The 13,092-nt window shown below is 36.7% G+C and overlaps 1 protein-coding gene across 1 annotated transcript; it reads left to right on the forward strand.

The window, feature by feature from the left end:
• Positions 1-5,138: 5,138 nt before the first annotated feature.
• Positions 5,139-6,077, forward strand: LOC109258483 (olfactory receptor 4F3/4F16/4F29-like). The gene has a single exon (XM_019435300.2). It carries the CDS (start codon positions 5,139-5,141, stop codon positions 6,075-6,077), a length of 939 nt encoding a protein of 312 aa, XP_019290845.1.
• The last annotated feature ends 7,015 nt before the right edge of the window (positions 6,078-13,092 follow it).

The following is a 13,092-nucleotide window of genomic DNA, read 5'->3' on the forward strand; positions in this document are numbered from 1 at the left end:
GAGAGAGAGAATCCCAAGCAGGCTCCACGCTCTTAGCATGAAGCCTGATGCAGAGCTCAATCCCATGAACCATGAGCTCATGATCTGAGCTGAATTCAGGAGTGGGAAGCTCAACTGACTGAGCCACTCAGGTGCCCCTACACTTTTTTCCTTCATTCTTCTTCCATTTTAGTGTTAAGTTTGATATCATTTTTTATTTTTCCTTAATTCTTTTTCAACCTTTATAATCTATTTTCTATTTTCTTCTGTCTCTTCAGAACTCTTCCCAGTCTTTTCATCAGGCATATTTTCATGTTTTTAAAATCATCCAGTTTTATCCTTTCTGTTTGTTGAATTGTGATGTTACAAATATAAAGCTGCTATACCTATTACTATTTCAATTGCAATCTGATTTTCCCATGTTGAAGGCCACCTTTATTATGTCTAGGTCATGTTTTCACATCATTGGAACCATTATCCAATTTTGACAGAGGCAATATCTTTAGTATTTCTCTCCATCTTTTTTTATTTTAACATGTGTTAGCAGTTGAGATTACAAAAAAGGATAAACACAATTCCTCCCCTCAATCCATTTACATATAAAACTAACTGTAATGTAAGGTGGTGAATGATGCTTAGGGGCCTGAATAAAGTGCTATGAGTGGGAACATGGACAAGAATGGTATATATCTGCTTAATGTGTGAAGAGGTGATGGGGAAAGGAGTATAAATAAACATTATAGCATGGTTTACTTTGAAGTATGGATTGTGTTCTTCCAGAAAGAAGAGCAGTGGGTGGAAATGGTGGAAGGTAAGTTAAAGAAGAACCAGTATATTTGAAGGCATGGGGGCATATGTATTATGTGGCATTGTCAGATAATAAATAGATATTGCTGGATCATAGGGTACAAGAATGGATGTAAGAAAATGACATAGAAAATGAGGTTGGAAAGGCCCAGACTCCAGACAAGTTTGAATGCTTTATTAGGAGTCTGTGGTTCACCCAGAGGCAAAAGAGGACTCATGAAATACTATTATGACCAGGGTTGAGAGCAGATAGATTTTTATTGGAGGAGCAGAAACATTTGAAGGAGAGGATCTTGATGAGGCAGCGTGGCAGATCTAGTGATAACTGTTGAAAGAAGGGGCAGTGAGAAGAGAAAGAAGCAAATACATGGCAGATGTGTTAAATTAAAAATGAAATTGTGAAACATACTCCAACCCTTTGAAAAGTACTCAAAACTGTATGATTGGCATATAACTTCAAGATTTAGCAAGAAACATCTGTTGTTTTATCAGATTTCTTTTGAGCAGATCATTACAAAAGCAACTGAAATCACTCACGTTGTCAGATTTCTCCCTTTCCCTCCCCAGAGAAAAACACTATTCTGAGGTTTTTAGGTAGATATCCTTCTTTTTCAAACTTTTACATTTCTACTACCTATATATTTATATTTAATATGTAATAATTATTGAGGGTTTTTGGAATTAAAAAAATTATTTCACTTTATATATTTGATTTTATAATTTTATTTTTTCATTCAATGTTATATTTTTGAGATTTTTCCATGGTGACAAATATATAGCTGATTCATTCACTTATTTTCCAATTAATTCATTCAATTGTATTAATTTACAAGAATTTACTTATATATGACCTCACTATGGACATATAGGTTATTTCCATTACCACAGGCATTAAAGAGAAAGAATTAACTAGATTTGGTGACATGTATTTTCTCATATGCTCAGTTCTATAAGACATTAATTTTCTCCATTTTGCAGATGGGAAAGGGCTCAGATGAAATGTTATTCAAGGTCACCAAGTTATTAGGTGACAACGTGAAATATTGTTTTTCAGATATTGTGGCCTATTTCATTATCCCATGTAGCTTCTTTAAAAAGTAATAGAAATAATCCTTATAAAATTTAAGAGCTAAAACAGAGATGAATTCAAAGAATGATGCAATCATAAACAGAGCTTATATTTGGTGTGCCTGGGTGGCTGAGTGGATTAAGTGTCCAACTCTTGCTTTGGCTCAGGTCATGATCTCACAGTTGGTGAGATTGAGCCCCACATTGAGTGCAGAGTCTGCTTGGGATTCTCTCTTTCTCTCTCTGCCCCTCCCCACTTTTGTGCACACACACTCTCTCAGAATAAATAAATATTAAAACAAACAAAAAACCCAGAGCCTACATTTAACATGAAGTCGCAGATGAAGTCTGGAGTCCCAACATCTACATTGAGATTGATGATCAACTTTAATCACTTGGACTCAACTTAATCACACTTGGACTCAAAAGAGACACTCAAGCTTTTTACAGAAGACCTATTATGTCCCCAAGCATTATTGTAGGTACTGTGGGTTTGTGAAGAAATATTATAGGTAGAGTGGTCCTATAGTTCATTTGTGAAGTTAAAATGAAACCCTATGAACAGAAAGCTACCCAGGTTGGAGGAGTCAAGAGTGATTTCATGAAGGAGGTAGAACTTGAATACAGACAACATTATGGCAACTTCTAAGTAGTTCACTCATGATGGACCCTGTTCAAGGGTCTCAGCCCCTCCAGGGAAGAAAAGGTTGAGTGGAACACGTTAAACTAGCACTTTATATCATAAGTTCATCCAAAAAAACATTTGTTCCAAGTAAGAGTATTTGCCTGAACAGTTAGAATAAGAACAAATGCTTTAGAAAACAGCCAAGCTTTCCAAGACACTGAGGTACATTAATTTGTTGACAGACAGTTGTCAGGGATGATTAATCATGGAGACTGAGGTAGCACTTACCAGCACGACAATAAAGGGAAGTCATCAGCTACGAAGGGCTCATCTTTCCTCCAACAATATCTACTATCACCCTGCCACGTGTTTTTGCCCAGGCTGTATCCTCAGTAAGTCACAGATAAATGAAAGAAAGCAGGAAATTGGAAAAAGGGGTGATCTTGGAGTCAGTAGACCTAGGTTCTAATACAGGCTCTAACACTAAGTAAATTTATGGTTTTGGTCAAGTAATTTAACATATTGGGGTATTTATTTTCTGATCTATAATGACTAGAGACTTTCCTAAATTGGAAATATTCACTTTATCAGTATGTCCCAAAGTTGACTTCACTGGTTTCAGTCTCTTTGACTTCACTGAATGTTTCCTTTTAGTTATATTCCTACTTTGTTTTTTTTGTCAGACAAAATTTTCACTTTCCTGAATTTCTTTCTTTACTCTTATGATCAGTCTCTAACCCAAACAAGTACATTTTATTCACCCTTTCAGCAAATATTTATTTGCCTTTGTTATGTATCTGGAGTGATTCTGAATTTTTCATACATTGGGTTGAATAAGACAGATGTGATCCATAACTTCATGGGGCTTGCAGACCAGTTTGGAAGGATAAATTAAACAAATAATAATTTACCTTCATGGTAAGTACTATTAAGAAACAGTGTTCCTTGAGAGCAAATCAACTGCATTTGTATAAGATAGTTTATTTTTTGCCACTAAGAGAATGTGATTACTATATTAATAATTAATTATTGAAATATAATATATTTTATGATATGGAAGTTTGATGCTCCCTATTGGTCAACAGTATTTTATTTTCTCATTCATTCATTCATTCATCATGTCTCAGGCGTTCGTTGAGTGCTGTTATGGGCAAGTGAAATAAAGAGAAGTAAACTTAGCATTGCTGATTACTTAACATAGCCATATGATTAAGATACATTAATTATTTTACTAATTGCTGTTTCATAAATGAATACTGAAGCTCAAAGACTTTAAGCAACTTGCCCAAGATCAACCTATTAGTCGTGAGCATGTTTTTTTTTTGTTTGTTTTTGTTTTTGTTTTTGTTTTTTGAGAGAGTGTGAGCAGGGGAGAGGGGCAGAGGGCTTGAGAGAGGGATAGAGAGAGAGAGCATGGAGCCCATTGCAGGGATCGATCCCATTACCCTGGGATAATGACTTGAGTTGAAATCAAGAGTTGAACTCCTAAACTGAGCACCCAGGTGCCCCCAGTTGTTGAACATTTGTATAAATATTCGAAATAAAAATCCAAAACCCACATTCTTTCTACTAAGCCATGCTGTATCTCTAAATAAAATAATTATACTATAATGTGATTAGTTTTTTAGAGATTTCATAAAATTATTTCCACATTATGATTCATTTCATAGTTTTAAGCTTTTCACATCAAGTATAAAGTATACTAAGGCAGTGTTGCTTGAATTACTTGTGCTGAAGTTTAAGCTTTTATCTTTTTTTCTATAAAAAATATTTATTTAAGTAATCTCTACACCCAATAATCTCAGGGTCATGAGATCAAGAATCACATGCTCCTCTGAATGTACCAGCCAGGCGCCCCTCAATTTTTTTCTTTAATGGACTAACACTTTTATAAAATACACAATTAGAAAACTGGGTATCACTCTAATATCAAATATCTAGAGAAATTTCTAAATACTCAGAAATTTTGGTATATGATATTAATTGATAACATACAGTTCATAGACCAGCCCCACTCTGCAGACATTTTCCACTGCTTCAGGAAGTCCAACTATGAATAAGTCATAACTCCTTCTTTCAAGAAGCTCATAGTTGAATGGGTGAATTAGGATTGTTCTCAGTTTACTATAAACAAGTGACAGTAAACTAAGTGCTACTACTAATAAAGCAAGATTCTGTGGATGTGGTTAACATTTCAGTAATATTAAAGATGAGTATGTTCCCAGAGGTGGGGACTGGGATGGAAGAGAAGGAGGGTCTGTGTGTCACATGAAGTTTTACAGACTTGGAAGGGATTGCAATAGTGATTAGTTCTGTGTGACTGGGGCCAGATTGTATTAGTTTGGGACCCAAAATCAAAAGCTTTGGCTCATGTTGACTATCTTATAGCTCATGAGTAATTGCAGCACCAACCCTGGGAGGAAGCAGAGGGTATCAAATGCAGAGACAACTTGGTGGTAGAGAGCAGCTCCACACGACAGCCACTGATTTTTCTGGGTAATCACATTCGAGAGGCCATGAGCATATTAGGTCAGTTCTAATGCTAAAGTAGAAACAGGCTTTCATAATTGTGGCCATCTCTCCTAATATATTAACATAATTATCATCATTTACATTTTCTCCTATTGTCCTTCTTCAGGTAGCTGTGCCAACAACGCCAATGGATGGAGTGAATCGCTCTGTGGTGTCAGAGTTTGTGTTCCTGGGACTCACCGATTCCTGGGAGATCCAACTTCTCCTCTTGGTGTTCTCCTCCACGTTTTATGTGGCAAGCGTGATGGGAAACTCCCTCATTATGCTCACTGTGACCTCTGACCCTCACTTACACTCCCCCATGTACTTTCTGCTGGCCAACCTCTCCTTCATTGACCTGGGAGTTTCTTCTGTCACTTCTCCCAAGATGATTTATGATCTTTTCAGAAAACGTAAAGTCATCTCCTTTGGTGGCTGCATCGCCCAGATCTTCTTTATCCACGTCATTGGTGGTGTGGAGATGGTGCTGCTCATCGCCATGGCCTTTGACAGATATGTTGCCATATGTAAGCCTCTCCACTATCTGACCATCATGAGCCCAAGAATGTGCCTCTTCTTTTTAGTGGCTGCCTGGATGACTGGCCTCATCCACTCCATGGTTCAACTGGCGTTTGTGGTAAACTTACCCTTCTGTGGTCCTAATGTGTTGGACAGCTTTTACTGTGACCTTCCTCGGTTCATCAAACTTGCCTGCACGGACACCGGCCGACTAGAGTTTATGGTCACAGCCAATAGTGGATTCATCTCTGTTGGCTCCTTCCTCATACTGATCATTTCCTATATCATCATCATTCTCACTGTTCAGAAACACTCTTCGGCTGGTTCATCCAGGGCTCTCTCCACACTGTCAGCTCACATCACTGTGGTATTCTTGTTCTTTGGTCCTTTGATTTTTTTTTATACATGGCCATCTCCCTCCATACACCTGGATAAGTTTCTGGCCATCTTTGATGCTATTCTCACTCCTTTCCTAAATCCGGTCATCTATACATTCAGGAACCAAGAAATGCAGGTGGCAATGAGGAGAGTATGCAGACAGCTAGTGAATTACAGGAAGATCTCTTAAGGAATGTCTGCTGTTGTGAAGAGCCCTTGTTGATTACTGATGTCCATTATTGATGGTCAAACTCAGTGAGAAGCTCTTGTTTGTCTTACCTTGCTTTGATTATACACACTGGTACTGAGTCTATTTTTCTCTTTCACTCAGGAGGGAGGGACATTTACTTTTGAAAAAGAGATAGTTACACAGGAAGTATTTTTAAAACAATGATTATAGTAATCTCAAATCTAAATTCCTAAGGAATAAGATTTATATGAAGTAATTTTTAGAAATATAAGGAGGCATACTTCCTTAAGGCCTTCACAACAGGGGGAGTTATTTCCCAATCCACCTTAATTTAGTATGACTTCATCTTAACTATATCTGCAGGGACTATTTCCAAACACAGTCACATGCACAGGTATTGGTGGTTAGGCTTTCAACTTACATATTTGGTGGACACAAAACAACCCACAATAGCGGGATAGGTAGTAGAGGTTCTGAGAATGAGAATGGTTATAGCATAGCCACTTATTAATCAGAACAAAAATGTATTTAAAATAAACAGTAGAAAGAATTTAAGCTCTTTCATTGGCAACTATGTTTTTAAAAATGATGGAGCATATAAAGTCAATGTAAGAAACAAAAATCAGAGAAAGACTAATACCATATGATTTCACTCATTCATGGAATTTAAGAAATAAAACACATGAATATAGGGGAAAGAACAAAAAAGGAGAGAAGGAAGGAAACCATAAGAGACTCTTAACTTTAGAAAACAAACTGAGGGTTGATGGAGGAAAGTGGGTGGGGAATGCGCTAAATGGGTGATGGGTATCAATGAGGACCCTTGTCATGTTGAGCACTTGGTGTTATATGTAAGTGATGAATCACTAAATCCTACTCCTAAAACAAATTTTACCATTCATGTTAACTAACTAGAATTTTAATAAAAACTTGAAAAAAACCCAAAAGACAAGACACAAAAAGTTATTATTATGAGCTAAAGGATCTCTGCTAAATTGGAAGATTACACAGAAGGTAAAGAATAACATTTACTGCCTTTAGTCAAGAGTAGAATGAATATACCAAAAGAAATTTATCAGGTCCATGTAACAGAGAGAAACCAAGTCTAGCCATGTTTCAATATAGTACTTGGTCATAAAGCATTCCTGTTTTAAAAAACAAACTATTTAAAGCTGAGCTTTGCAAGTTGCCAAAATATTAACATATATCATTGTTTATTTTCAGTCTCATTATTTAAAAAATATATGAAACCAAGGCAAATAGAATTTACTTCCTGAATCTTCTACGGTTTTTTTTTTTTAATCTACATTGGGTTGTGTCTTCCTCTTTCAGATTCTGGAATAACCAGACATTCTATCTTAGAATAAATTTATCCATTTCCCCCATTGGATAAACAAAACCAGATCCTATTACCTTGCAAATCAACCATATTTTTTGGCTATGATTACTTCTCATACAAGTCTTTTAAAAAATGTTTACTTATTTTGAGGGAGAGCATGTGTGCAAGCAGGGTAGGGGCAGAGAGAGAGAGAGAGAGAGAGAGAGAGAGAGAGAGACAGACAGAGAGACAGAGAATTGCAAGCAGGCTTCGCGTTGTCAGTGCAGAGCCCGATGTGAGGTTCATTCTTATGAATCATGAGATCATGTCCTGAGCCAAAATCAAGAGTCAGATGCTTATCCAACTGAGCCATCCAGACATCCCATACTTCTCATAGTCTTAATCATCTATTTTATGACTTTAATTAACTTTGGTTTCACAGACAGTATTCTACTAAAAAAACCCCAGAGCCTGACAGTAGTTTAAGTGGGAAAAACTGGTTTTAACAAGGAACATTTAAAATAGAGGAAAAGAGACCTCAGTATAGAACCAGACTCACCTTCCAAAACAATTAGAACAAGTGGGGATTTATAGCCGAAGAACAGATGTGGAGGGGTGGTTGGTGGACAGAAATTACTAAGAGGAGATATTAAGCATAGGGAGACTTCTTGTTAAACTGACCTAACAGGATTCTTGCTAGAGGCAAGCCAGAGTGATAAGATATTGAGAGTAGGGGTTTAGAAATTTGACTAGCTATCAAAGGTGAGGAGTTTTCTCTAAACTAACTTACCAGGATTCTAGTTATAATTGGCCTGTGCAAGCCCAGCAAGGATGGGCTCCAGGTTGAAGCCTAATGGAGAAGAGTGCTCTGAGGAGCCTGACTAAAATTTGATCAATGAGATGAGTCTGTTAACTTGTGGGTAACTGACAATTCTCTGTCATATATTATTATTATGTTAGTAGACTAATAAGGCTCAGGAATGCTCAAAATCTAATCTCCTATTGTCCTAAGCATCCAGTTACACATTGTTAAAGGTAATAAACATTATTCTTAGGGTAGTAAAAATGAACACATTTACTAACATGATCCAAAGATATACCCTTATAAAGGTATAAGTAAAGCAACACACACACACACACACACACACCCCATGACAAATGTTTTAATACTCAATCTCATTTAAAAATTACCCAATGAATACCCACTAATTACTTTACTAACACTAAACCAAAATCTTAAAACAACTAAGGATCTTAGAAATTATATTTCAGGGGCGCCTGGGTGGCTCCGTCGGTTGAGCGCCCGACTTCGGCTCAGGTCATGATCTCGCGGTCCGTGGGTTCGAGCCCCGCGTTGGGCTCTGTGCTGACAGCTCAGAGCCTGGAGCCTGTTTCAGATTCTGTGTCTCCCTCTTTCTCTGACCCTCCCCTGTTCATGCTCTCTCTCTCTCTCTCTGTCTCAAAAGTAAATAAACGTTAAAAAAATTAAAAAAAAAAAAGAAATTATATTTCAGTAGACTCATTATAAAACTGTATTCCCAAATGACTGAACAACTGATTTTACATTTCCAATAATTTTAAATGCTTCCTTTATGCTTCATTCTGATAAAATCACAAAAGACCACAGCTATTTAAAAAGCATCTTATCAAACCAGTATGTGTTCAAAAATTTATTTTGATTATTTGTATTTGGATTCTCATATAAAAATGGTCTGAGATACAAAAAAGTGTTCAGAGTCATAATTTCTATGAGAATTTTTCTCTGAAAAACATGGCATATATGAAACAGTAGAAAAGTAGAAATTCAGCTGTCTTTATCTTTTTGGGATTTGGGGAATAGTAGACTTAAGACACCACTTATTAATCTCCACAAGCAATACTAACATAACTCTTTTAGAAGGCATTTATATTTAACTTATTAACATATCCTTCAAGTAGAAAAATATTTCACAATCATAAAATGAGAGGAAAAGGCTCCTCAATTACAGAAACATAGTCACATATAAAACTACTGGGTCAGTTCTATAATTTCAGCTATTGATCAAGGCTCAGGTTTACTAAAAAATTAAAAGCATAAGTTGATACACAAAATCTCATACTATATATCTAATGGAACTTTTTTTCTATTTCTACTGGAAATGAGAAAAATTCTACATCCAATGGAAACAAGACTAACAGATTGAAAAAAAATGGAGATAAACAAATTTTTTAAAAAAAGCCAACTAACAAACCAAATTTTATCTTTCATCTCTCATCTGGTAGAGAATAGGTCCTTACTATCCCAGTAGAGATTACCAGATGATCAGATCATGAAACTAAATTCCCATTCTCTGTTGTAACCAACGAAAAATAATCTATCAACCCTCTACAAACAAGGATTGGAACCAAATTTGGCCAAGAAACAACAATAAACAAATAAAAACTACCAAAGCAGAAAAGCAAAACAAAGATCAGAGTGTCAGTGAAGGTAATGTTTCAGTGCTGGTTGGGATTCATTATACAAATCAAGAAGAGATATACCTGGCTTAAACATCCCATGGGGAGCATTCCTTGGGAACCACTTTATTGGTTCCAGAAAGTGAGTCCACTTGGATGTCTTAATGGAACCTTGAGAGTGGTCAAAGTACAATTTTTAAAAAGTTAAAAACATAACTCATATAAAGTGATGTGTGTCAATTATTTATAGAAGTTACTAATGAGGGAACCACAAGGGGGTAAACTGGTTCCAATCAGGTTTTGATAGAATCCATTTCTGACAGACTGCATCCACTGTCAATGATCCTTAAGGTCTTGATTTCATCAGTTCCATGATTCTGATTTGTGCCGGTGTTATATATATGAGCTGAGGCACTGTGACCACTTCAGCTCTTTTAAGAGACAAACCCGAGGGAAAAAGCTAGAGTCAGATTACCTCTTATTTACAAAACATTTTTAAGTTAAATTTTCCTCATTTACTCCATTTTAATATGGAATTTTCTCCTGGTGAGACCCTAACTGATGTAAGTATTTGATATACAAGACATAGAAGCAGTTTACATTTTAAAATATTTTAAAAGTTTAAAATAAAGTAACATTATCAATAATACTGAACTTCATTATTAATTAGGGAAATTCAAATTAAATAGATTCTCTAGGCTGAAAGCCCATATGTGGTGTGGGACATATGTAGGAATTTCCCCAGCTTTGTGGCACAAAGATTCCAGTCTTAAAATCTGGAAACAAGGTCCAAGTGATAGGGAAGTTAGAATGTAGGCTTATTGGCTAAGATGTTGGTACATTTTTCTGGGTTCATAAAGGATCCAAGCCCTATAATGATAACACCCAATGCTTCTCTGATCTGGTATTTCCACTCCTTATGGGTCATGAGTCCACCAACCCAGCAGAAGGGATGGCATCAATAAACTCTGTGCATTGTTAATATAATTTATCCTTTTCCTAATTGATAAGTCTCTCATATTACTAAATATCTGAACATATTCTTTCTGTTCATCAATTAAATAGTTGTGGTCTTAGGACTTCCACGTGGTCAAGGAACCCAAAAGTATATATTAAAAGTGAAACTGTGCATAAAATATTTCCTTGAAACTCCATTTCTCATTACTTATCCTTTGGAACCACTTGGACACATATATAAGAACATACATAACAATATTTGTTATTACTTTGTAAAAACAAACATTTGGTAAAACCCAGATGTTCACATATGTGAAAATGTTAAACTGTGTGATAGCTATTCTCTAATTGTCTTTGCATATCTAATTTTCATTCTGTCAACTCTGCTCTGTGCCCTGTAAAACTGAACTTTAGGGACTGCATTAACCAGTGGCCGTGCCCTTTGGCTTCTGCTAATGGAGGCTATTGCCAGGATGCTAATAGCTAATGGAGGCTACTGCCAGGATGTGGAGGACATGAAGAGTGAAACCAGGGTTTCCCTCAGTTTCCTCCCTTCTGAACTTTGTGTCGACAATTACTGCATTCCTTCACCAAAGCTCTCAGCTCTTGTTGGTGGCCTTATTCTATTGCTATAGCTCTTTCTCTGGTTTATGGTAGTGTTCCCGCCCATTGCCTATCAGCTTTAGGGATAGCAATGGCATCCTAGAGTTACAAGTCCTGGATACTTTAACATTTTTTGCTAGTTTTCTTTAATACTGCTGACTCCCTTGTACATTATATTTTCCCCATTTATTCCATTTGAGTGAGACATTTTTTCTTGGTGGAACCCTAATACAAGTAGCTGTATAAAGAGAAGTCCCAGGAAACAGCCTCTCACAGTGGGATATGGGGAATGGTTGGCTCACATAGAGGACTACCTGTATATCTTGTCAGGGGGATATGGGACTTTTTTATTAAATTTTTTTTAATGTTTATTTTTGAGAGAGAAAGACAGAGAGAGAGAGAGAGCGAGCAGGGGAGGGGCAGAGAGAGGGAGAAACAGAGTCAGAAACAGAAACCGAGATGTCAGCACAGAGCCTAACATGGGGCCCGACACATGAAATCACAAGATCATGACCTGAGCTAAAGTCAGATACTTAACCGACTGAGCTACCCAGCCTCCCCTATCGGATTTTGATCATATGTGACATATACCCCCAGACAAGGAAGATATATTTACTCAGTTTATCAATTACATATTTACTCAAATTATCACTTGTGCTTGAATGAAATGAAGTTAAGTGAAAGGCAAAGCTATAATCCATATACAAGCAAATGTCACAGTCACTTGAAATTTCACAGTCACTTGATTTCCCAACTCCTTACCCTTTTTCCTCAAAGAGAAATATCTTCATTGAAGATTGAGTGAACAGTATTTCCTTGAATAAAAATAAATTTTTGGCTTTACCTGGAACTGTTGTGTCTAAGACCATTACAAGAGTTAGGTTCCAAAATATTCTGAGAGACAAATACAAGGACTGTTCTGATAATATATAGTTTTGCACTAAAAGAATGGTAGGATCTTGCCAATATTGGCAAAAGTCTGGGGAACATGTACGTGAGTGAATTCTAAGATTATTAGGCTGAAAAAGACAAAATGTGAGACAAAATCAGGTAGAGTTTATTTATAGATGTACTCTCTTAGTATTCAGATATTAATGTATTGACATACCTGGAGTGTTGTAAATGGACTGCTGGATTTGGTTAATTAAAGCCTATACGTAATGAAGACACTTTCACATAAAAGCCAGTAGAGGATATCCATTTTAGTGAAGACTCTTAATTATTAGTTGGATTAGATACCCATCCAGTGGGTTTCAGCTAGCCTCTGCCTCTAACCACTCCAGTGGCTGCTCACTGGGCTCATGTGCAAAATGGTTATGGTAACAGAAATGGAGGCTATGCATGGATTCACTTCCACGGACCTCCCTTCAACAAAGCGATCTATCTTACTACCATTGTTGGGTCCCAACCTGCCAATGGCTGATATCAATTTGGCACCATTCCTTGGGGGGATTAGCTAGTTGCCTGGTGGCACACTGAATACATTGGATTTCTTTTTATCGTGGACGCAGTGATTTATCCTAGCAGGAATAGATACATATTTCACAATGGATTTGACTTATTAGTCTGTTGTCATGGCTTCATACTCTGTCAACCTAGCTAAAGCAGAACTGTGTTTCCAGAATTCCCTTCCAGGTATGTTTCCGTGTTAGAGTTCACCACAAGAAAACTTTGAGATTTGGAAAGTGGAAAGTAGACATC

This window comes from Panthera pardus, unplaced genomic scaffold (assembly GCF_024362965.1).
Source record: "Panthera pardus isolate Hobbes unplaced genomic scaffold, ASM2436296v1 HiC_scaffold_24, whole genome shotgun sequence".
In the NCBI taxonomy this organism is placed as follows: Eukaryota; Metazoa; Chordata; class Mammalia; order Carnivora; family Felidae; genus Panthera; species Panthera pardus.

Excerpts from the sequence above, each read along its gene's own strand:
- LOC109258483 (XM_019435300.2), top strand. The coding sequence starts at position 5,139 with ATGGATGGAGTGAATCGCTCTGTGGTGTCAGAGTTTGTGTTCCTGGGA.